Source organism: Pseudorca crassidens, chromosome 20, assembly GCF_039906515.1.
Source record: "Pseudorca crassidens isolate mPseCra1 chromosome 20, mPseCra1.hap1, whole genome shotgun sequence".
Classification (NCBI taxonomy): domain Eukaryota; kingdom Metazoa; phylum Chordata; class Mammalia; order Artiodactyla; family Delphinidae; genus Pseudorca; species Pseudorca crassidens.
This window is the reverse complement of record NC_090315.1, coordinates 5,711,621-5,737,148: the sequence shown is the minus strand read 5'-3', so window position 1 is coordinate 5,737,148 and position 25,528 is coordinate 5,711,621. Positions and strand designations below refer to the sequence as shown.

Here is a 25,528-nt window from a genome sequence, read left to right as displayed (position 1 = left end):
GCTCTGCGCCCGCCTGCTGCTCAGGGGACCCCGGCCCGGGACGCCCCCTCCAGCTTCTTCCAGCCGCCCAGACCCCAGGCTCCGCCCCACGCCTGGGCAGAGCCCCAGTCTTCATCAGGGTACCCCAGGATTGCCCCTGCTGTCTTTTCTTCTCAGGGTCTCTTCTCTCTCTCTCTCTCTCTCTCTTTCTCCCTATCTCAAGGTCTCTGGGTCTCAGCATCTCTCAGCCCAAAGGTCTTTGACGGTCTACCTGTCTCTCTCTGTCTGTGACCTCTCCACTTCCAGGACCCCAGAATCTCTTAGCCTGGAGGAAGAGGAGGGATCCTAGATCAGATCTCTGCCTCTCCATTTCTCTCTCTGTCTCTTTTAGGCCATCTCTGTGTCTTCTCCAGTCTCCAGACCTGCGAGTCTCAGAATTTCACAGCCTCGAGGTCTCGGTGTGACTCTGGATTCTCTGCTCTGTCTCTCTGCCGCTCTGTGTGCCCCTGCCCCTCTCGGGCTCTCTACCTCTGTTTCTATTCTCTCTCGCTCCCTGGCTCCCCCATTCTCGAGGCCCGTCTCCCTCCCTCCCCGCATCCTTTCCCCTCTCCTTCCCTGCCCCTCCCCTCCTCCTCAGTAGCCAATGAGCGGCCGCCGGTCCCAGCTCCCGGCGTCGTCCGCCGAGTGAGGCCGCGGGCGCGGGGGGTGGGGGGTGGGAGGCCGGGAGGGGGCCGGGACGCCGGGCTCCGGGGCGGGGGCGGGGGGCGCGGGCACCGGCGACCCCGGTGGCGGCGGCGGCGGCGGCGGCGGCGGCCGGGGGAAGCCGCGGGGCCGGTCATGCGGCTGCGGGGCCCGCGGCCCGGAGCGTCCGCCCAACCCTGAGCGAGGTGAGCGCGAGGGGAGGGTCCTGGAAGGAGGTGGGCGCGGGGGGTTCCTCTGGAGGTGGCTGGGGGACGGGGCTTGGGGCTAAAAGGGCCCTGAGTGGCTCCGGGGGCTGAGATTCTGGCGGTCGGACGCCCGAGTTCGGGGGCAATGGGGGATGGAGGAACATTTGGGCCTAAGGAATCTGGGAGGACGGGGTCCCAGGGTCCCAGAGTGGGGCAACTATACTCTTAATGTCCGAGTCTTGGAGACCGTGGGCACCGGGGAGGGTGCAGGCCAGGTCCTTGAGGGAGGCGGTCCTGGCTGAGCGGGGAGGGCCTGGGCCCAGTAAAGGCAGGCTGGAGTCTGAGAAGGGGTCCCCAGAAAGAGGGAGCACGTCTCCCAAGGTATCGAAGGGAGGTGGAGTTTGGACTTGGGGCTTGGAGAATGGGACCCCGGGGATCCAGAAGCCTATATCCAGGAAAGGCTGGAATAAAGAAGATAAGAAGGAGGCTCCGGGCCTGGGGGGGAGGGGGGGGTCCCAAAGGAGGAAGGGCTGGAGGCTGGAGGAGAATGAGGAGATCTGGGCGGGCCATTTCGAGTGAGGAGGAATCAAGCAAGGAAGGAGGGGACCTCCAGAGGGGAAGTGAGAAGGGTGACGTTGGCAAGGTCCCAGCTGGGAGTCTGAGAAGCCAATGGGGGGAGCTGAGGTCACCTACCTGGGACTAAGACAGTCAGGGTGACAGGGTTTTTGATGCTGGTTTCCGAGGTGAGTGGACTGGAAGAGGAGCAGACAGCTAGCAGTCAAGCCCTGGAGCCATGGGACGGGGGATGGGAGGAAAAGCTGGTCGGAGCCCTGCCAGCCTCGGATTCCTGAATCCTCCAGGAGGCTGGGGGCGTGGCGGGTGGGCTGGGGGCACTAGATGCTGCAATGGGGGGGGGGGGCAGGCGGGATGAAGATTGTCTCAAACTCCAGGGTTCTTATTGGGGTGGTGTCAAGTTTCAAGGCTACAAGAATTCTGGTTCAGGAGAGTGGGGTCTCAAGTCTTGGCTGCATTGTTGGGGGGCTGTTGATTCGGGGTCTTAACCTTCATAGTTAAAACGGTGATGGAGATTGTGGTATTCATGTAGGTTGAGGTCTCTGGCTGAGATAGGATGGGGATTGCAATTTGAGCCTCCCAAATCATGAGACTGTGTGGTTTAGGGAAATGTTCTTGATAAAGGGTGAGTGTGGTGGGTAAGGGATTAAGAGCTCCCTAGTTGGAGTCTCCAGACTTCTGACTGGAATTTTGGAGGCCACAGCCTTGAACTGAGGATTTCTTTTTTGAGGGTCCAGTGTTAGGGAGATCTGGGTTCCAGGTTGCATGTTGAAGAGGGTCTGTATTTGGAAATCCTAGTATGGGAAGTTGGAGTCCAGAACCTCTGGTAGGGAATCTGGGGATCTTGTAATGGGGATGGGGGGAATGGGGATCCTGGGCTTCCTGATTCGGGTTTTAGAGCTCAGAGCACTGATCCCTAGTTTGAAGGAGGGTCACTTGTTTGACTGGAGTGCTCTGATTAGGGTGCTGAGATGGGGGACTCCCAGATCATGGTTTTGACGTTCTGGAGTCTCTAGCCAAAATCCTGGCTCCAGGTCTCTGGGCCCCAATATTCTGGGATCCAGCAACATGGGGTGGAGTTCTAGCATTCCAGGTTCAGGGGCCTGTGGGGATTTGGGATGGGGGAGGGGGGAATTAAGGTTCTGGAATCTTGGATCTGGGTCGTGGTCCATGATCTCAGACTGGGATACCAAATTGAGGTCAAGACACCATGTCAGAGTTAAAAGGTCAAGGTCTTGGTATTAGAATTGGATGTTAAGGGTTTAAACTTAGATGGGAGGTCTGAGGTCAAGGCCAGGGTATGGGGTTAGGGTCCTTGGCTAGCGACCCACTTGGGGGATTTCTAGTTGCTATTCAGAGACAGAGTCCAAAAGAAAGGGGTCAGGGTGTTAGGTCTGGGCCTGGAGTCAGGATTGGTGGCCTAGGTTAGGGTTTCTAGACAAGTTACTGGTTCAAATCCAGGGATGGAGTTGTAGGTCAGGACACAGAGGTCAGATTTTAGAGGGTTCAGTTTGGGGGTTGTTGTTTCTGGCCTGAGTCCGATGTCCCACGTGGCTGCATGGGGTCTGGGGACTCTAGTCGTCCCATCAGGGCCCTCCACTGCAGCTTCCCGACCCTCAGGCCCCGCAGGGCGCCCCCCGCTGCTGAGGATGAGTCACTGCAGTAGCCGCGCCCTGACCCTGCTGAGCAGCGTGTTTGGTGCGTGTGGCCTGCTGCTTGTGGGCATTGCGGTCAGCACGGACTACTGGCTGTACATGGAAGAGGGAACGGTGTTGCCACAGAACCAGACCACGGAGGTCAAGATGGCGCTGCATGCCGGCCTATGGCGCGTCTGCTTCTTCGCAGGTACGGACCTCACCTGCCCACCAGTCAACTGTCCCTGCCTTGCTTGGGATCCGAGAGTCTTTATCCATAGTGCCATCCCATGGGTGCCAGAAATCCAGAAATCAGTCCTGTTTTTCTCCTGGAGAGTCAAATTTCCACCTGGAGATTCAATTTCTAGCCCTTTATTCCCAGGATCTAAGAACCTTAATGCTCACACAATCTCCAGGTCCCTAATCCCCATAACCTCCTGGAGCCCCTGGCCCCTTAGAAGCAGCAGTCTAAGTTCAGAACTTGTCTCCTGGACAGTTCCAGAGCTGAATGGGAATAATAATAAAAAAAAAAAACTGTGCCTCCCAGCTACCCCAGAGACCACTCCTTCTAGGAATCCTGTCCCACCTCACCCCCCAGACCTTACCTCTTTAGGGATCCAGGAGTCCTGGCCCATAGCCCCTCCTCACTTGGGACTCAGTTTTCCAGCCCTGTCCTCCATCCAAGGGACTCTAAGGCAGCTTGCAATAGGAGCTCTCGGACTCCTGCCCATCCCCTTCTGCGACCCCCTAAGAGTAGTACAGACCATGATCCTTGGATTAAACCTCACATTCCCATCCTGGGGTCTCTCTACTGTGCGTCCTGCCCCTGACTGCCTCTCCAAAGCTCAGGAGCCTCTCATCCAGCCCTGCCTTCTTATCTTCCCCTCAGGCCGGGAAAAGGGTCGCTGCGTGGCCTCAGAATATTTCCTTGAACCGGAGATCAACTTGGTGACGGAAAACACGGAGAATATTCTGAGTGAGGGGAGGCAGGGGGTGGGGAGGGTCAGGCAACAAGGGTGCAGGGTGGCAGGGCGGGTCCTGGGAGAAAGGCTAGGACCAGAGAAGGGGTGGGGTGGGAGGGAAGGAGTGGAGGCTTGACAGCAGGCAGAGTGCTTGGGTAAGGAGGAGGGGCCAGGTTGAAGGGGTGGGGCCTGGGAAGTGGGTGGAGTCAATAGGCAAGGGGTGGGGTCAAACCAAAGGAGGTGTGGCCTGTGTGAAGGGGTGGGGCCAGCAGTGGAAGTTTCAGAAAGGGGAGGAACCACATAAAAGAGCGGGGTCAGGGCTGGGAGGTGGGGGGTGGAAGTGGAGAGGTCAGGAGAATGGGGAGGTGTCCTTCTGGAGAGTCCCCCCTCACCCCTGTCTTTCTTCTTACCCCTCCCCCAGAGACAGTGCGCACAGCCACCCCCTTCCCCATGGTCAGTCTCTTTCTCGTGTTCACTGCCTTCGTCATCAGCAACATCGGCCACATCCGCCCACAGAGGACCATTCTGGCCTTCGTTTCTGGCATCTTCTTCATCCTATCGGGTAAGCCCAAGGAAAAGACTTAAAGGCCGTGGGACTATTTTAGGTTCCAGGAACCTGGGGTTCCTCTTCCAATAGGAAAGCCACTTCCTTGCTGTGTAATCCTGGAGGAGTTGCAGAACCTCTCTGAGTCCCACTTCCCTCCTCTGTGAAATGGAGCTAGCCGCCAAATCACAGCGAATGCCTGTTGGGTGCTAATTAGGTGCCAGGCTCTGTTCTGATACTCACAACAACCCTGTGAGGTAAATGCTATTAATAGCCCCATTTTACAGATATGGAAACAAACACTCAGAGAAATGAAGTCATTTGCTCAGGGCCATACAACCAGTGAGAGGCAGAGATGGGATTCAAACTCACGCATTTCGCCTCCAGAGGCTGTATTTTTAACCACTCCCGATATTTGAGCAATTAACAGATTACAAGGCTCTTTATGTTCTGTGCATCATTTTACTTGAACATTTTTCAACCAGAAAAGTTGCAAGAACCCTGTGCCCACCACTTACGGTCGACCATTACCATACCCCAGATGTGCTCTATCCTGTATCTGTCCATCTGTCTCTCTACCCATCCATCAGTCTATCTTATTATCATTTTAAAATGCATTTCCAAGTGAGTTGCAGGCATCAGTACACTTTGCCCTAAATTCTTCACCATGCGTGTCATTAGCTAGAGTTCAACGTTTGTTTATAGTTCTTGTTTCTTTTGAGATTCAGGGTTCTTTTGCATGAGTGATCTCATAACCTTCTCATAACATCTCTGCCCGGGAGTTATTATTAGCACTCATTTGATAAAATGGGGATACCGAGGCCTGCAGTTGTGCAGGGAGTTGCCTAAGATACCAACATAGTTCTGGCTCCCCAGGGACCCAAGTGTCCTGAGCTCCAGAGTAGAGCTGTCTCCGAAGTGCTACCCTCCTCCAAATGTCAGCTCAGTCCAGTCCAAGGTGGTCCAACTCAGCTCAGGTCAGCCCAGATCACCTCGGCTCTGACACACTTAACTCCATCAGTTTGGCCCAACTAACCCCAATCTATTCTGACTCATTTCTTCAGTTCAATTCGAATTAACTCAACGTGATTTAATTAAACCCCATTCGTGCCCTTTTAATTCAGTTGATACGTTATGAACAAACCCCGCTGTTGGTCTCGTTTCCGTTCTGTCCCTTTGGGCCCGCATTCGGCTGCCTCTTTTGAGTTGGCTCTGCAGATAGTTGAAGATAGATCTTCAAATATCCTCTCCCCCAGTCTCCTCCCTTTTCCTCAACCAGCTTTCTCCGGGCTAAACCTCCCCCGTGTTTCCAACCTAACCTGATGAGACCTTTTCCCAGGGAAACCAGGGTGCAACCTCTGTGCAAATTTGAATCACAGCATGTAGAGCCAGACACAGAGCTAAAATAAGACACGTAGAATATCTCCATCCCAGAGTGTCAGATGGAAAAATAGTGGCCTAGAGAGACAGAAAGTGGGGCAAGGGTAAGGAGCATGGGAACATTTATTCAACCCACCTGAAACATTAGAAGAAGGAAAATCCCATTGTTCGTGGTTCACAGAAGTTGAAACAAAAGAGGTGACATAGCTGGTAAATGGCAGCGCTGGCATTAGAACCGAGGATATTCTCTTCCCAAAAGCCATGCTCGTGGACCTGATTTGCATCAGGACCTGACTTCCCAAGGTCAAGCTGAGGATCAATGGTGCCTTCAGGGCTGCAAGTCAGGCCTCTGATGTAATAATAGAGTAATGGGCGGGGATTGAACCCCGCTTCCTGAACTTCATTTCATAGACTATGACCTATGCACCCCACCCAAAGTATCCAGTTGTGTGCTTTACAGGTTGTAGGGGGTAGTGGCTGAAGGCACCTGCTCCTGTGAACCTAGAAAGACCTGGGTTAAAATCCTACCACTTACTCGGTGTGTGAGTTACAGCCTTCCTTTCTGGAGCTGTTGAGAGGACCAGTCTTGTTCAGGGGTCAGCAAACTTTTTGCTTAGGGCAAAATAGTAAATATTTCAGGCTTTGTGAGCCACCAGAGGGGAAGCAATGGGCCTGGCTATGTTCCAATCATCCTATGTATGGACCCTGAAATTTGAATTCAGTGTAATTTTCATGGGTTATGAAATATTCTTCTTCTTTTGTTTTTTTTTCCCCACCATTAAAAAAATGTAAAAACCACACTTAGCTTGCAAACCATACAAAGACAGGCAGCAGGACAGATAGTAGTTTTCTGACCCCTGCTCTAGATCACGGACGTGAAGGGCCAACCCAGTGCCTGGTCTATAGCAGTAAGTATTCAACACGTGGTAATTTAAAATAAATACATACACACATACATTCATAAATAGCTGTAGTAGCAACAACAACCGTGATAATAAACACTTTATTGAGGGCCATGGTTTGGGGAAGTTCTAAGTGCTTTGTGCAAATTAAGTTATTTCTTTTTCTTCCCCTCATAAGGCAGATGCTATCATTATTCCCATTTTCCACTTGAGGAAACCGAAGCACTCAGAAGTTGCTCCATAGTGGAAGAAGGATTCCAAACCAGACTTTCACCCTGGCGCTCTGCTGCCCTACCACAGTTAAAAATCCTAAAGACAAAGGAGATTAAAAGAGAGGAAAGGGGGACTTCCCTGGTGGTCAGTGGTTAAGACTCTGCAGTTCCACTGCAGGGGGCACGGGTTCAGTCCCTGGTCTGGGAAGCAAGATCCTGCATGCTCTGTGATGGGGCCCAAAAAACAGGGGAAAGAATGGAAATAGTACCAACAATATCTTAGATCTTGGAATGGAATGATCTAGTCCAACCACCTCATGCTCCCCATGAGGAAACTGAGACTTAGAAAGAGACGAGAGTTGCCCGAGGTCGGGGAAATGGTGAAGTTGGCATTCAATTTTGGAGAAAGTGGTGAGAGGGCTGGGGCAGGAAAGGGATAGGGTCACACCGGGACGTTAAAGATCCCTCAGGGACTTGTGTTTGGAATGCACTAGAAGGAAAGAGACTGGAACTGGGCAAACAGAGGAGGAGGCTTATGCATTGGTCCGGGCAATAGCAGATAAGGTTTGAGCTGGGAGGGGGTGTGGAAGGATAAAGGTGACTGGATGGCTTTGAGAGAGAGGGATATTGACAGAAGAATCAATAGAACCAGATGACTGACTGGATATGGTTGGTGAGAGAAGGGGAGGAGGCTGGAGTGACATTGATTTTCTTTTTCCAGGTCATAAGAGGCATGCTTCCCATGCATGGCTCATATTAACCCCTGATCCTCAATCATGCTCTATGCATCTGCTCATTCATTCATTCACTCATCAAACATTTACAGAGACATCTTACATGCCACGCCCTGTGCTGGGTGCTGGTGACATACTGAATCTTTTTTTTTTTTTAATGTGGTGAAAGTCACATAATATAAAACATACTATTTTAACCATATTAAACTGTGCAGTTCAGTAGCACTAAGTACATTCACATTGTTGTGCAGCCCTCACCATCATCCATCTCCCAGAATTTTCACCTTCCTAAACTGAAACTCTGTCCCCATTAAACACTAACTCTCCATTCCCCCTCCCCAACCCCCGCCTGGTCCCTGGCATCAACCAGTGTACTTTCTGATTCTATGAATTTGACTATTCTAGGTACCTCGTATAAGTGGAATCAAACAGTATTTGTCTGCACCTAATGTATATTGGAACGCATGACAGTCTGCAGGCAGTCAGCCACAAAACAGCTCCCAGCTACATGTGCGTCAGTGCTTGTCACACAACGCTTAAATCCCTTTAATGGATTTCCATTGCACTTAGAATACATCCCAATTCCTCATGCTGGCTTACAAGGTCTTCCATGATTTGGCCACTGTTCAGACCTCTGGCCTTATTACCTAACTCACTAACACTCTCTCCATTGCTTGTAACTTCAGCTGCACTGGCCTCAGTCTATTCCTCAAAAATGATCATCTCAGCCTCACTTCCATGTTTGGAAGTCTCTTCCCCCTAATTCTCAAAGACTCCAACTTTCCCTCTTCAGAGTTTCTTTCTCTGACAGTGGTACCCCATGTTGCTTTGCCCCCACTATACTATCCATCACATTCCCTATTTTATATTTGTTTCATAGCACTTATTGCTATTGTCATCTTCATTTTCTGTCTCCTTCTACTGGAATGTAAACTCCAAAAGGCAGGAACATGCTCTTGCTTGTATCTTCAGAGCCTAGATGAGTTGCTGGCACAAAGTCCACAATGAATGTAGAAGGGATGCATGGTAAAGACAGCTCAGGGCATTCTGGGAAAAGCGAAGATGCATTAAGCTGACACAATAAGGTGGTGGGAAGGGTGGGAACGACCACAACTTCAGGAGCAGGTGACATCTAAGTTGACGATGCAGAAAGGGCGAGGGGAAGTTTTTCACGTGAAGAGAGAAAAGTGCCTTGTACAGAGATGGAATTCACAGCATGTGTTAAGACCCTAGAAAGCAGCTAAGACAAGTAGCCAGCTGTGTAGCTCTCCGTGGTCCTGAAACTCTTTGTTCTAAAGCAGCTTGTGCCTGTTGAGCTTGGAATGTAGGTGATTCTAGCCTACTGTGCTCTAAGTATTCTGAAGCAGATGTAGCGGAGGGGGGAGGGAGAGAGTTGGATTACAGAGCAGGGAAGGGGGAAGGGAGAGAGAAAAAGGGAGAAGGGGAAAAAAGGGAAAAGAACGTTATTTTTTAGAGAAGCAGAGCCACTGTAAAATGACCAGGAAGGAGAAAGAATGACAAGAATAACTTACCTTTTGACGTTGTTTTTAGACAACTTTCAATTACTAAAAACAAGGGTGAAAAACAACAACAAAAAGCTCTTTCTCTGTTTCTTTTTTTTTCTTATTTTTCTTCTCTTTGGAAATATTTGTCTCCTTCTCATCACCCCTGCTCCTGACTCTCTGTATGGAGAATGTTTGTTATTTACAACTGAAATGTGAAACATGGGACTTGAGGTGAGGCAGGAGTGGTTAGCAGGTATGGGCTTTAGAAAGAACCAGTATCTAAAACAGGGGGATAAAGATTTGTAGGCAGTGGAACAGGCATAGGGAATAAGCCTTAGCTGGGTCGGAGGACTTGGGGATGCAAAAAGGGGTTTAGATTTTGAGAGATTCAGGAAGTAACATAGACATTACTTGATGATGGACCATCCTTGGATGGGGGACTGGGAATCAAGGTATTGTTTCTTTCTTTCTTTTTTTTTTTTAAAGGATCTTTAAGTATTGTTTCTTTCCTTTTTTTTTTTTTTTTAAGGATCCCGTTTAGAGTCACGCATTGCCTTTATTTTATTTTATTTTATTTTATTTTATTTTATTTTATTTTATTTTATTTTATTTTATTTTTGGCCATGCCTCATGGCTTGTGGGCTCTTAATTCCCGGACTAGGGATTGAGCCCGGGTCCCTGGCAGTGAGAGCACCTACTCCTAACCATTGGACCGCTAGGGAATTCCCTAGGTATTCTTTTCCTATAAACCTGCTCATCTTTCAAGACCTATAGCAGATGCCTTCACCATGTAACACTTCATGGGCCCCCTCTTCTTGAACATCAAAATTATGGAATACCAGAAGTTGAAAGTGCTATGGAAGTTCAGCAAAAGCTAATTCTTAAAGGAGACAGAGGAATGGGGATTTAGAGTGGACTTAAAAGGGAAAAGCAGCTAACGAGCTCGAAGTTCCAGGTGCATGGCAAGTATATTCATCCATTCAACCAGTATTTATTATCTGCTGGATCTTGCACCAGGTGCTAGGAATGCAGTAGGAAACAAGGTAGACGAGTTTCAAGCATCCTAGAGGAAGTGGAGGAGATTCATGACTAAAAACTACAAATAGATAGAAAATATAATGTTAGGTAGTGACAAGTGCAACAAAGATAAATAAAACAGTTAAGGGGAAGGAGATGGATGGGAACGTCATTATTTAATCTTACCTCAATCACTCCAAATTTTTAAAGAAAACTCTGAAATCTGTAGAATAGTACAGTGAACACTGGTACTTCTTCCACCTAGATCCACATAGATACTTGCATTTTGCTGAAGTTTTACTATATTCCGTCTCTCTCTTTACACACAGTTTGGTTTTTGTTTGTTTCTGGCTTTACCGTTTGAAAGTAAGTTGCAGGCATCGTGATGTTCATCACTAACCATTTTAATATGCATCTCTTAAGAGTAATGACATTTTCTACATAACTACAACACCATTATCAAATCTAGAAATTTTACAATAATTCCATAATATAATTCATTCCATTTTCAAACTGTCCCAGTTGTTCTAAGAATGCCTTTTATAGCTTTTCCCCCAGAACCAGGATTCAGTCTGTTTACGCGTAGCATTTAGTTAATTCTCTTTTAGTCTAGAATAGTTTCCATACTATATTTTTTTACAACACTGACTTTTAAAATATATTTCATTATAAAAATATACAAAGGATAGTATAATTTGCCATGTACCCTTCACTCAGTTTCAACAATTATCAACATATGGTGAATCTTTTTTTAGTCATACTGCCATACCTCCCTTCTGTACTTCACTACATGATTTTAAAGTTGGTCTCAAACATTAAATCGTTTTATCCACAAATATTTCAGTATATCTCTGAGAAATCAGTACTTTGTTATTTAACTAGCCACAGTGCCACTGGCATGCCCAAACAATTAAGAATAGCTGCTTAATATAAATTAATATCTAGTTAGTGTTCAACTTCCCCACTTGTCTCATAAATGCCTTTTTTTTTTTTACCATTAGTTTCTTGCAGACCAGGATCCAAATTCCACTTGTGCATTTAGTTGATAGATCTCTGAAGCCTCTTTTAATCTATAACAGTCCTTCTCCTTCTATTTTTTTCCTTGCCATTTATTTGTTGAAGAAATCTAGTCATTTGTCTCATAGAATTCCCACACTCTAGATCTTTCTAATTGTGTTTTTGTGATTTAATATGCTCCTCCATCCTGTGTTTTCCTGTAAAACTGTAGATCAGATCCAGGTTTGATTTTTTTGGGGGTGGGTGGTGGTGATAAAGTACTTCATAGATAGGTGGTGCTATTATGTCCTACTGTATTGCATCAGGAGACCTAATACTATCTGGTTGTGTCGCTATTCGAGATGTTAAGATCAGACACTTGCTTAGTATTACAGCTTGGCTCATACCATTGTCATTTTGAAATCTGCAGGACAGGGTGTCTTGTAGAACACCCCACATCCCACATTTATTTGTTTCCTTGTGGCATCCTTTGATTTGTTCCTCTTTCTTTGTATTTTCTGTAGCCTGGAAGTTATGTCCAGGGTAGAGACTTGATTAGATTCTGGTTAAATATGTTTGGCAAGATTTAGAGGTGGTACCACGTTCTTTACAGCCCATCCCTTCAGGTAGCAAATAACATCACGTTGTTCCTACCGGAGTGGAACAAAGTTTGAACCCTTGGAAAAGGGGGTGATCATTAGAGCTCTCCACTGAAAAGGTACATTTTTCTCTTTACAACGAATAAGTCATTTGCAGGGTAACATTTTGGCACCTTGGGGGAAAAATCCTGTTTGGGGATGTCCATTTTATTCAAAATGTGTTGCTTTGGAAAAATTTTAAACATACAGAAAAGTTGCAAGAGTTATACAAGGAACTCTCATATATTCTTCACTGGGACCAATTTATAACATTTTCCACATTTGTATTTCTGTTTCTTTGTATCTTATGTGTATATATGTATATATTATGTAACTTATATTATATTATATTATATTATTATATAACCACCTGAACATAAATTGCAAACACTTCACTCTTAAATACGTCAGCAATTATGTCCTAAGCACAAGTGCATTTTCTTTCCTAACCACAGTACAATCATCAAATTCAGGAAGTTTAACACTTATACAGTATTACAGCTGATACGCAGTTCATTCAAATCTCACCAGTTGTCTCCACACTGCCTTTTATAGTCAGTTTTTCCCCTGATTCAGGATCCAGTTCTGTTTTTCCTTGCTGTATCTCTTTCGCCTCCTTTCATCTTTTATATAGTTCCTGTACCTTTAAAAAAAAATCTTTCTTGTTGATGTTTTTTTGAAGAATGCAGCCAGTGTTTTGTAGAACACCCCACAGTTCCCACAGGAGTGGATCCGTGTTACAAATTACCAGTAGGGACACTACATAAACGAAGTAGCGTCACGATCACATCAGGAGGTCGGGGTGTCCGTTTGCCCCATTATTGGTGATGTTAGCTTTGGTTTCTTGGTTCAGATGGTATCTGTCAGGTTCCTTTATGATAAAGGAAGTTTTCAAAAATCTTCATAATTAATAGATATTCCATGGGGAGATTCTGTCATACAGTGATTTAATGTCCACTGTCGACGATGCTTGCCTAAATCCTAATATTACTACAAGGGTTGCAAAATGGTGTTTTCTTAACTCTGTTGTTCTATCTACATGGATGTCACCGAAAAGAAGAATTTGTTTTTTTTTTTTTTGGCCACGTGGCTTGTGGGATTCTAGCTCCCAGACCAGGGATTGAACCTGGCCCCTCAGCAGTGAAAGTGTGGAGTCTTAACCACTGGACTGCCAAGGAATTCCCAAATTTTCTCTTTTCTTTTATTATTTATTTCCTTAAAGAATATATCAGTATGGATTCACATTTTTTAAAAATTCAGTGTATTGTATGTCATTACTTTTAGTATTCATTTTGATGTTCAGATTGTCCCCAGTTGGGCTATCAGGAACCTCCTTCAGATGAGTTCCTGTGTCCTTTTTTGACATGTCTCCATTTTGTTTTTGAGTACTTCCTTATTTTGTGGTACCAGTACACCTTTACTGCCCCTGCCTCAGGCTTCAAATGAGCTGTTTCTTCCTAGCTCCTGATGTAGTGGGGGTGATAGTAGAGACCAAAATCTGGGTGCTAGGTGTGCTCATTGCTGCTGGGGTGTCACTGCTCCTAGGATGTTTCAGGATACGAGCTGGGAAATTACATATATTTGTAAAACAGGAGTTTATACTGACACCACAAGGGTCTTTCTTGACTTACTCCATTGTGATTTGTATCTTCCTTCTTTCGGAATGAGATCTCCACCTCCCCAAAACATCAGTATATTTGCACATTTGCTCAACCCTACTATCCACACAGAATAACTTAAGTACTGCTACCCCTACACCACTCCCAATAAAAATTTATTAAATACAGTTCAAGATTTCTTCACAGACCTTTCTGTCTTTAAACTGAGATATATATTCAAAGTACTTTGTCCAAAAGTTACTTGGATTACTACTTTCCCCCCTCCTGTGGTTGTATTATTCATCTGATATAAATTAGCTTCATTTATTTTTGTTTGTATTCAATTTGTTGTTTTCCCCATCCTGGTTTTTTTTTTTAATAGATTTATTTATTTTATTCTTGGCTGCGTTGGGACTTCGTTGCTGCGCGTAGGCTTTCTCTAGTTGCAGCAAGTGGGGGCTACTCTTTGTTGCGATGCACAGGCTTCTCATTGTGGTGGCTTCTCCTGTTGCGGAGCACGGGCTCTAGGCACGCGGGCTCAGTGTTTGTGGCGCATGGGCTTAGTTGCTCTGTGGCATGTGGGATCTTCCCGGACCAGGGCTCGAACCCGTGTCCCCTGCATTGGCAGGCAGATTCTCAACCACTGCACCACCAGGGAAGCCCCAGATCCTTGTTGATTTTATCTTTTGAATATATAAAATATTATCATAGTTCCAAAGGTCAAAATTATGCAAAAATATATACTCAGAGGAGTGCCACTTCCTTCCCATCTCTTCCTTCCTATTCTCACCTACCTAAAGTAATCAACTTCATGTTTGTTTCCCCTCCTATGTCTCTTTTTGTAAAAATAAGCAGACGCATATATGTATTTTGTGTACCTTTTTGGGGCTTAAAAGCTAGCATTCTGTATAGTCTTTTTAAATAATTAGTGATATGGTCTGGAACTATCACTGAACTGCATATCTGTTCCTAGAGATCTTCCTCATCGCCCTTTCATAGTGGCACAGTACTCTGTTATGTGACGTTTTATAGTTTATTCCATTAATCTTCTATGTAAGGGCATCTAGGTCATTTTTAATGTTTTGCAATTATGAATAATGCTGCAGTGGATTAACTTGTACATATGTGCTTTCATATTGTTGGACAGGTATCTTCAGGGTCAATTTCTAGAAGTGGGATTGCTGGGTTAAAGGATAAATATATGTGTGGTATTGTTAGACATGGCCAAACTCCCCTCCATAGAGGTTGCACCATTCATTTTGCATCCCCACCAGCAATATATAAGAGCTTCCATTTCCCTGCCTCACAAAGAGTATGTTGTGAAGCTTTTTTTGACGATCTGATGGATGAGAAATGGTATGTCCTCATCGTTTTCACCTGCATTTCTCTAATTCTGAGTGAAGGGGCAATTTTTTAAAACAAGGAGAGCATAGAAGTCCTTTCTAAAGAGGTGACAAGGAATAAGAGATCTAAATGAAGTGACAGATACCGGGGGTTAGGATGCCGTGCTTCCACTGCAGGGGGAGCAAGTTCTATCCCTAGTCGGGGAACTAAGACCTCACATGCCATGCGGCCAAAATAATAATAATAATAAATGAAGTGACAGAGAGAGACATGTGGAAATCTGGGGGAAGAGCATTCCAGTTCAAGGGAACAGGGAGAGCAAAGGCCCTGAGGCAGAAATGAGCTTGTGCTCAAGCAAGAGTGGGACCTAAGTAGCAGGTGCAAGGAGAAATGGCTAGAGATGAGTTTGGCAGGTGACCCTGTAGGCATTGCAGTCCAGGGGTCAGGGACATGTTTCTGTAAAATGCCGGATAACAAATATTTTCAGCTTTACTGGCCGTACAGCCTCTGCCGCAGCTACTCAGTTTTGCCGGTACGGCCATAGGCTAAATGTAAACAAATGGGCGTGGCTGCGTGCCAACAAATGTGGACCCTGAAATTATAAATTCATATGCTTTTTAAATGGAGACATTATAATTCACACAACATAAAGTTCATATATTCAGCAGTTGTAGTCTATTCACAAGGTTGTGCAACCATCTGCATGACCTAATTTTACCACATTTTCATCACCCCAAAAAGAAACCTCACTCCCTTTAGTAGCTAATCATGATCCCCCCTCCACCCCACCCCCTGGCAACCACTAATCCACCTTCTATCTCTATGGACTTGCCTGTTTTGGACATTTCATATAAATGGAACCATACAATATGTGCTCTTACGCATCTAGCTTCTCTCCCTTAGCACAGTTTCTAGGTTCATCCGTGTGGTAGTATAAATACGTACTTCATTCCTTTCTTTGGCTGAATAATATTCCTTTATATGGCTATACCACATTCTGTTCGTCCATTCAGTTGATAGACGTTTGGGTTGTTTCCACTTTTTGGCTATTATGAATAATGCCGCTGCAAACATTCGTGCGCAAGTTTTTGTGTGAGCATATGTTTCCAGTTCTCTTGGGTAAATACCTAGGAGTGGAATCGCTGGGTCATATGGTAATTCTATCTTTAACACTTTGAGGAACTGCCAAATGAAATTCATATACTTTTTACGTGCCACAACATAGTCTTCTTTTGATTTTTTCAACCATTTAATTATATAAAAGCCATTCTTAGCTAGTAGGCCATACAAAAACAGGAGGTGGGCTGGATTTAGCCCTGGGCGGTCATTGTGTTTGCTAACCTCGTTTGTAGGCAGTGGAAGGAATTTAGATTTATTCTGGGTGCGACGGGCACACGAATGTTTATTTGTAGGATTCTAGGGGAAGATGCTGATGAGGATTACTTGGATTAATTTGGGGGGAGGGATTTTTATAGCCTCTTTAAGCCACCCTACGTATGGCTATCGCTCTGCATGGCTACTGCTTAAAAGAAAGTTCAGCTTGAAGAAGTGATAGTTGCCTCTTAAAATTTTTCAAATCAGACCTCTCCTCTCCACCTTCTCCATGTGCCTCTATTTCCTCCGCTGTAAATGGAGATAAAAATGGTACCAATTTGAAAGTGTTGTGAGGTTTGAATGAGTTAATGCATATATAACACTGAGAATGGTGCGTAGCTTAGAGCAAGACCTATATAAGCAGTTGCTATTATTATTATTGTTATTGATGTTGTTGTTGTTGCTATTATGATCTATACAGCTTCAGCTCAGCTTCATCCTCCTTCCCTTGGAATATCACAATATCCAGTTTCTCCCTTCCAATCTCTTCCCAGAACCAATCAGCCCCACAAGGATCTTCTAACACTTCGATCTGGCCTTGTCCTTCCTCTGCTTCAGACCATCCATGGCTCCCTAGTGCCCTTGGCATTGATGCCAAGCTCCTCAGCCTGGCATTCGAGCCTCATCATGGCAATGCCCCTGCCCCCTTCTCTGGCCTCATTTCTTGTGGCTGTGGTTCATGTTTTAGCTACGTGGAGGGATCAGTTCATTGTTCCCCCTCCAACTCTTTGCCCATGCTGTCCCCTCCGCCCTGCCTGGAGTGGTATAATGGTAAACCCTAATTCTTCCCTGGGCCTCATCCTTTAGGACTTCGACAAAGTCATGCTTCCAGGAAGCTTTCCTTGGCTCCCCCCACCCTTGCCCCAGGTGGGCTTGGTGCCTCTTCTGGACCCACAGAGCTCCGTGCTACTGTTTTCTTTACAGTACATGTCACCATGGATGTGACTGTTGATCAGTGTTCATGTTTGCCTGCCCCAATTGCATTGTGAGCTCCTGGATGGCAGATTAGGGGTGGGGGTGGGAGGGAGGAGGAGGCTGTTGATTTATCTCTGGGCTCCCTGCACCCAGCCGAGGCCCAGCACACAAGGAACTTCAACGGATGGAATTTAGTCCAGGGGAGAGCAGGGAGGAGAGGGGAGAGGATGGCGGTGAGATGCAGGGGGCCTGGGGCTGGGGAAAGGGGCCCACTGCTAATGGGCCAAGGGCACCCCTCTGCTCCCCACAGGCCTCTCCTTGGTGGTGGGCTTGGTTCTTTACATTTCCAGCATCAACGACGAGGTCATGAACAGGCCCAGCAGCTCTGAGCAGTATTTCCACTATCGCTACGGGTGGTCTTTTGCCTTCGCAGCTTCCTCCTTCCTACTCAAAGAGGTGATGTCTGTGGGGCCCAGACTCTAGAGTTTTGAATGGGGGGGGTTGGGGGGGAGGGCATGATTCCTGGGTCCAGGAGGAAGAGGAGGCTGTGGGTGTAGACTCTGAATTAAAAGGAGGTGGTGGCTGAGGTCCTAACCCCTGGGTCCTGGAGGAGGAGGGTCTGGGAGCTCCAACTCCTGGGATCCTGGGGAGGAGGTGACTGGGGCTCTACTTCCTGGGTTCTGGGAAAGGAGGAAGCTGGAGGCCTGGAATCTTGGGTCCTGGGAGAGGAGGGACTGGGGGTCTTGAGTTTTGGGGTCAGAGGGAGCCCGGGGCCAGCCTCTGCGACTCTGACCCTGCCTTGCCACAGGGAGCTGGCGTGATGTCCGTGTACCTGTTCACCAAGCGCTACGCGGAGGAGGAGATGTACCGTCCGCACCCGGCCTTCTACCGCCCGCGTCTCAGCGACTGCTCCGACTACTCGGGCCAGTTTCTGCAGCCCGAGGCGTGGCGCCGCGGCCGCAGTCCCTCCGACATCTCTAGCGACGTATCCATCCAGATGACGCAGAACTACCCTCCAGCCATCAAGTACCCGGACCACCTGCACATCTCCACCTCGCCCTGCTGAGGCCCCGCCCCCGGAGGGCCCCCCTTCCTCCTCTTCCTCCTCCTCCTCTTCCTCCTACTCCTCATGGGTCTCCCCACAACGCAGCTGCCCCTCAAGTCCTCGGGACTCCTCGTCCCACCCGTAGGACGCTGCGCACGCGTTAGCCCCGCCCTCTTCCCAGTGGCCCCGCCCCGTCACCATAACCCCTCCCTCTTTCCTGACCGCTCCACTTCATTGGTCCCTTCCACTTCCAGATGACACCTCCTTCTAGATGACCCGCCCCTTTTCCTTAGGCCACTCCCCTCCCGGCCTAGTACCGCCTCCCAGGTTCCTCTGCTCCTTGGGCAGAGCGGCGGAGCGCGCCCACCTCCGCGAGCCGTCCCTCAGCCTTCCGCCTCGCTGCAGGGGCTCTGGGCAGGAGAGTAGGTTCCAGCTGCCGCCAGAAATGCCAAGCATCCTCTTCTGCTCTCTGCCCTGGCTTCTCTCTTTCCCGGCCCAGTCTCACCTCCGGACTTTCGTGGTCCTCGGGTGTAGTGCGGCCGGGGTGGGGCTGGAGGCCGCAGGTATGGTGTCCCCTCCCCCACTTCCCCACCCACGGGAGACCCCATTCTTTCTCACCTGCTGGACGCTTCTCGGCCTTTTGAAGGTTACCTGCCTTTTCGAGGGCTCTCTCTAACGGCTTTTCTTGCTCTCTCAGCTGACCTTGGCTTCTTTTCCTTCCTCCGTCTCCCGGCCTCCTCTTCACCCGCTCATCCAAAGCCCGTCGGTGCATCCAGCCCCACATACCACGCGACAAGAATGGAGACCCTAGGGTGGAGGGAATTCCTCCACGCCATTTCCACGCCTGTGCCCGCCTCTTCCCCCTCGAGGCCCCGTCGGGGGAGGGAGAGGCAGTAGCGGGGGTCGACGCCCCCCAAACCTCCAAGTCTTCCATTTTCTGGCCCTCCCCCTCATTGAAGTCCCCCTTCCCATCTCAGACCCCCAACTCTGGCCTCTTTCAAGGGTCCGTCCGCCCCCTTGGACAGATGGGGGGGTCACCAGAAACCCACCCCCTTATTAGGGGAGGAGGGGCGAGGTAGCACAGTGTTGTACACGGAACTAGAAAGGCCCCCTGGGTGGGGGGAGGGGGGCAGGGGAGGGACGGGGGCTTTTAGATTGCATCTTAGGTGGGAGGGGGGAGGGGGGACCGCAGCAGTTAACCTGTCTTTACGCAGCGATTTTTAACGAGGCTGGGGGGAGGGGGACTTTGGGGGTGGGGAAGGGATGGGGTGGGGGGCCTGGCTCTGTTATTTACCGTGTATCATATGTAAATACCGACAGAAACTTCAATAAACTTTATTTCAAACACGTCTCTGCCTGCCCAGGGGGAGGGCATTGGATACCGAGGGCGGGTCCAGGTCTCCACCCTGGCGGGGTGGGGGAGAGGCTGTGGCTAGAGTGCTACAAAATAAGGTTAGATGGTTGTTTGTTAAATAGCTTAATCATTGTAATTAACAGCCTCACTTTATAATTCAGGCCATGTAAAGCGTGTAAGACAGCAAATGACACAGGTCCGGATCAATAAAAATTAACTCTTGGTATCACTATGACCACTTAGAGAACAGTTACTATTACTCACCTTCCTTGCTTCATTTATTATTAAAAAAAATTTTTGTTTTTTCTTGGCTACGCTGCGCAGGCATGCAGGATCTTAGTTCCCCAACCAGGGATCGAACCTGTGTCCCCTGAAGTGGAAGGGCGGAGTCCTAACCACCGGACCGCCAGGGAAGTACCTGCTTCATTTAATTTTCTCCCCCAAGCCTGCATGTTGAGTTTATTGGACTCATTTTGCAGCTAGGTCCATTGAGGTGAAATGACTCACCCAGGGTCACACAGGTGGAACTCGGCAGAGCTGTGAGTTGGGACTAGGTTCAGCTGGTTCCAAACCTTGAGCTTCCTTCCTTTTGTACCGGGGAGCAGCGGCTTCTCCTAATGCCTGGTCACTCTGTGAAGAGATAACTGCTACTATTTATTGCACCTACTATGAGCCACACACTTTCCTCCCATCCATGATCTCAGGAGATGTTCCCAGCAGCCCTGTAGGTAGGAATTATCACACACATTGAGCGAGCGCGCGCACACACACGTTTTACAGGTGAGGGATGGAGGCTCAAAGTGGTCTCTAAGATCTGTGATCTCACCTACCACACTGAGGGATTGAAAACGGCCTGAATGTTTGATAAACTTTTTTTTTTAATTTATTTTATTGATTTTTTATTGCGTCGGGTCTTAGTTGCAGCAGGCGGGATCTTCCTTGAGGCATGCGGTATACTTCCTTGCGGCGAGAGGGCTTCTCTCTAGTTGTGGTGGGTTTTCTCTCTCTAGTTGCGGGCATGCGGGCTCCAAAGCACATGGGCTCTGTAGTTTGCGGCAGGCGGGCTTTCTAGTTGAGGGGCCCGAGCTCAGTAGTTGTGGTGCGCGCGGGCTTAGTTGCCCGGTGGCATGTGAGATTTTAGTTCCCTGACCAAGGGTCGAACCCGCCTCCCCTTCACTGGAAGGCAGATCCTTTACCACTGGACCAGCAGGGAAGTCCCAGATAAGCTTATTCTTGAAATATATTAAAAAGGAAACACAGTGCTAGCTGGGGGATTCTACACCTCTGCTAGACTTAGTCTCTTGGGGGCAATCAGAACAACGTCTGAAACCACTACCGCATCCTGTAATGGCCACGGACACATTGATCAAGCTGTTGTGAGGTGTCAGGGACTGTGCTGAGCCCTTTTCATTTATCAGCTCATTGGGTTCTCCCAAACATCCTCTGAGCTAGGCATTCCAAAGAGCCCCATTTTGTAGATGAGGAAACTGAGACTGGGAGGTAAGGTCACCCAGCTTGAAAGATGCAAAGAATTCACACCCACTCCTTTCTAATCCCAGAGTCTCCTCTCTCCTGCTGCTATATCTGACTTCGAATTTGATGCAAACTCATTCTGTGACCTTGAGCAAGTCTTTTAATCTCTGGAGCTTCAGTTTCTTTTTCTGTAAAAAAGGAGGGGGATGGGCTAGCAGGACTCCAAATCCCTCTGGAACAGGAAGAGAGGTGGGGATAGGTTAGCAGAAGAGAACTAAGAGTCAGCAGGATCAGATTCCCTGAGGGAAATACTCTGAGTCATTTTCAATGATTTCAGGAGTTTCTGTAGGTCACGCTCAAGAACTGGGATGGCAAACGTGTTTCAGCTTCTTTGTCAAGACTAACTGATTCCTAGTGGCTTCTTGGAGCACAGTGTTAAGAAGGATTTGAACATCTGCTCAGTGGGAAGGGATGTCCCCATCGACTGGTGCTGTCTGCCGTTCTGATCATTTGGTGCTGTCTGTCTTGCGTGCAGGATGAGTAGTTGTGGTGCAAGTGCTGAGGTATTTGCTGATTTTGCCTGGAACTTAACAACTTAAAATCCTAAAGTCTGTGTTCTTTAAAAAAAAAATTAAGTTAGTGTTTTTGGTGGTGGTTTTGTTTTTTACATTTTGAAAATACAATGGGGTTCCATAGTTAAAGATTTATCTTTTTTTTTTTTGAAGGAATGCTGTGAAAAGTCTGTCCTACTTCTGACCTCCTGACATCCAGAAATACCCTTCGCCCTAAGGTATTATCTTTTAATGTATAATTTCAAGAATTCTATATGCATATCTAAGCATATGTGTATGTGTTTAAATCCACACACAAGTGAATCTGTAGCACATACATGTTTATTTGACACAGCATTTATCATAGTATGCACAGAGTTCTGTACCCTCCAATTTCACATGTGTTATGGAGATCATTTAGCATCAGTTATATAACTCTACCTTATGTTTTGTTTTTTTTTTTTTAATTTATTTATTTATGGTTGCGTTGGGTCTTCATTGCTGCACACGGGCTTTCTCTAGTTAGGGCGAGAGGCGGCTGCTCTTCATTGCGGTGCATGGGCTTCTCATTGCAGTGGCTTCTCACTGAAGTGGCTTCTCTTGTTGCTGAGAACGGGCTCCAGGCGTGGGCTTCAGTAGTTGTGGCACACGGGCTTAGTTGCTCCGCGGCGTGTGGGATCTTCCGGGACCAGGGCTCGAACCCGTGTCCCCTGCATTGGCAGGCAGATTCTTAACCACTGCGCCACCAGGGAAATCCCTACCTTATGTTTTTTAAAGCTACTTAATAATAATAGTTTGCATAAATTAATTGCATAGTCTACTGTTTTCTATGTGCCAGACACTTTGCATTCAAGTCTTGAGCACTTTACATTGAATAACCCAAGGAGGTCAGTGCTTTTATTATATTATCATCGCCATTTTACAAATGAGATCCTGCGGCACAGAGAGGTTAATTAACTTACTCCTGGTCATACAGCTAGTAAGTGGTCAAGCTAAGATTTGAATCCTGGGAATCTCCTGAGCCTACCGATAATTAACCCTAAGTGTATACCTCCGTGTATACTGAAGCCACGCAATCTCATCTTTGTATCTATCATCATGTTTACAAAGTATTTTGTACTCATTTCATTTACAGAATAGTACTATGCATCAGTGGTTCTCAAAGTGTGGCCACCACAAGGTCAAAACCATTTTTATAATAATACTTAGATATTATTTGCCTTTTTCACTCTTAGTCTCTCATGAGTACATGGAGTCCAGAGGCTTCTGGAGGCTTCACAATGGCTGAGAACACAATAGATTGAATGCAGAAGCAGATATGAGAACCTAACTTTCTTCTATTAGGCCAAACATTGAATAGATTTTCTTCTTTCTCCCCCACTCCCCCACCCTGGCGCTGCGAGGCTTGCGGGGTCTTAGTTCCCTAACAGGGATCGAAGCCAGGCTTTCCACAGTGGAAGCACGGAGTCCTAACCACTGGACTGCCAGGGAATTCCCGGAATAGATTTTCAAAAACATAAAGCATACACCTGAAACTGACACAACAATGTTAATCAACTATACTCCAATATAACATATTAAAAAGTTAAAAAAATAAACCGATACCACTATATTTTGGGGGGAAATAGTTACTTTTCACTAAAATAAGTCTGTTTATGCAAATATGCAATGAATTTATTATTTTACTTAAGTAATACATATTTTAAAATCTTCTCGGCTTCAATTTTGAATATGTTAAATACTGACAGACACAACACGCATAAACAAAAGCTCTTTGGGGTCTGCTACAATTTTTAAGTGTATAGAGGGGTCTTGAGGGCAAGAGTTTGAATCATTGCTGCTGCATGCCCTGCAGGTAATGTATCAGATGTAGAGATTTGCCTGAGTTTTTCAATGGCTGTATAGTGGTCCCTTGAATGGAGGTAATTTATTTTAACAATAAACTCATTTTTATTATAAATGTAACACAGTCATGATTTTCAAATTTAAGCAGCAGAGAAGTGTAGAAAGAAAAAAATAACTTTCTTTTCGTTTTTCTCAATCCCAGGTTTGTTCCTCGAAGGGAAAAATTGTTATCAGTTTCTTCTTCTAGATGAGCGGTTCCCTGCTCAGGGTGATTTTGCCCCAAGGGGACATCGGACAATGTCTGGGGACATTTTTGGATGTCACAACTGGGGAGGGGACGCTATTGGCATCTAGTGGGACCAGGGATGCCGCTAAACACCGTACAATGCACAGGGTGGCCCTCCACCACAAAGAACGATCTGGTCTAGCATGTGACTCATGCTGGGGTTGAGAAAAACCTGCTTCAGATATTACCTATGCATTTATATATTCTCCCTTGCTTTTTTTTTCTTTTTGGCCTTTATTTTTATTAACACAAATGAGATTTCGCTAAATCCATTTATACGAAGTAACTCTTAACTTGTAGGGGATTAGGGATCCCTTTGTGAATCAGATAAAAGCTATGAACCCCCAGAAAACAATACTCATATTCACAAAATTTTGTACATAATTTCAGGGGCTTCACAGGCACCAAAAGAGCCCTGCCAGAATTCCTTGGAAGTGTAGTTTCTGAATCACAGTCCTAGAGCATCCCATCCAGAGGGAGATCACTAACTGCACCCCTCCATCCCTTTTTAGACAAGAGGATGAAGGGTCAGAGAGAACAATGCTTTGGTTCTGGGTCCTTTAGGGAGGCAAGGCAAAGCAAAGATTGGAACTCAGGCCACCTGACTCACCAGAGCTGGAATATTTCCACTTCACCCTAAATGAGGACGTTTTAGAAACGCTGATCTTCCCTTCCTGGTACAGCGGGAAAACATGCCACCAGCACTCTGTTCCTCTCGAGAAGACACAAAGGCCCCAGCTGTTGTTGATGAGAAACACTCAAGCACCTGGGAAAAAGCACATTCAGGATGTGAGGCGGGGAGAGTGGTTGGGCAGGGACTGCTGGGGGGTAAGGACCCTGGAATATGTATCCACTCATTCCCTGAGTCATTCATTCATTCCTTCACCCACCCATCCATCCATTCATTCAGCACCTGTAAACTGAAGCTTCCTGTCTACCAGGGCTGGGCTCTGGGGGACACCAAAGTGAACCAGACACATGCCCATCCTGAACAGCTCCTACTCTCCTGGGGGAGACCTACCGATGTGCTGATTGCAATACAGGGTGACTGTGCTCTAATGGGAACCCTATAGGGCATGGTGGAAGCACAGCTGTAATCCTTGATGCAGCCTTGGGGGGTCAGGGAAGACTTCCTGGAGGAGGAAGCATGTAAGCTGACTGTTCAAGAGCAGGTAGAGTGTTTGTCATATGGCTGGGAGATGGAAGAGTCCAGAAAGGGGATCCACACTAAGAAACCTCAAAAGCCTGAAGGAACTGGGCATAGAAGGGAAAAATAACTCCAGTTTGCTGGAGGCTGCAGTGCAGATGGCATAAGAGGAGACTGATGACCTTGACAGAAGGACACAGGTGAGGAGCTTAGATTTTTCTCCTGAGAGCAATAGGGAGCCATAGGAGAATCTTGAGCAGAGGAAGGAAAAGGTCAATTCTGAATGTTACAAAGGAGCCAAGTGAAAATTGGACAGTGGTGTGGGCTGCTGGCACAGTCCAAACAAGAGCAGGACAGAGAGGAGGAAATAGATACGAAAGTGATCCAGGAGGGAGAGGGGTCCACATATGGAGCCTGGCTGGTTGTCAGGAATGGGGGAGAGGAAGGCGTTGAGGAGGCATTAACGCAGTATAGCCTGAGTGGCCCCTGTGTGAACTTCAAGGTGCTGTGTGATTTATAGGGAGTATTAGCTATCTACTGCTGCTTTAAAAATTCCCACAAACACAGGGGCTTAAAACAACACGTATTTACTATCTCACAATTTATCGTGGATCAGGAATCCAGTACAGTGTA

At 47.2% G+C, this 25,528-nt stretch overlaps 1 protein-coding gene across 2 annotated transcripts; it reads left to right on the top strand.

Moving 5' to 3' along the window:
• The first annotated feature begins 741 nt into the window (after positions 1–741).
• On the top strand, positions 742–19,364 carry CACNG7 (calcium voltage-gated channel auxiliary subunit gamma 7). Of its 2 annotated transcripts, XR_010939037.1 has the most exons (7): positions 742–866; positions 3,060–3,284; positions 3,963–4,049; positions 4,457–4,597; positions 17,505–17,650; positions 18,003–18,802; positions 18,937–19,364. XR_010939037.1 is itself a non-coding variant. In XM_067719212.1 (6 exons), the coding sequence occupies exons 2-6, from the start codon at positions 3,089–3,091 to the stop codon at positions 18,258–18,260; spliced, it is 828 nt and encodes a 275-aa protein (XP_067575313.1). In that variant the 5' UTR covers positions 742–866; positions 3,060–3,088; the 3' UTR covers positions 18,261–19,364. The 2 variants fall into 2 exon arrangements, 1 of the variants encoding a protein (XP_067575313.1); XM_067719212.1 differs by having other exon boundaries at positions 18,003–19,364.
• The last annotated feature ends 6,164 nt before the right edge of the window (positions 19,365–25,528 follow it).

Bases quoted from the DNA above. Each gene is read 5' to 3' on its own strand.
- CACNG7 (XM_067719212.1), top strand. From the start codon at position 3,089: ATGAGTCACTGCAGTAGCCGCGCCCTGACCCTGCTGAGCAGCGTGTTT. The intron at 3,285-3,962 runs GTACGGACCTCA...TCTTCCCCTCAG, and splicing joins GCGCGTCTGCTTCTTCGCAG to GCCGGGAAAAGGGTCGCTGC. The intron at 4,050-4,456 runs GTGAGGGGAGGC...CCCCTCCCCCAG, and splicing joins AAACACGGAGAATATTCTGA to AGACAGTGCGCACAGCCACC.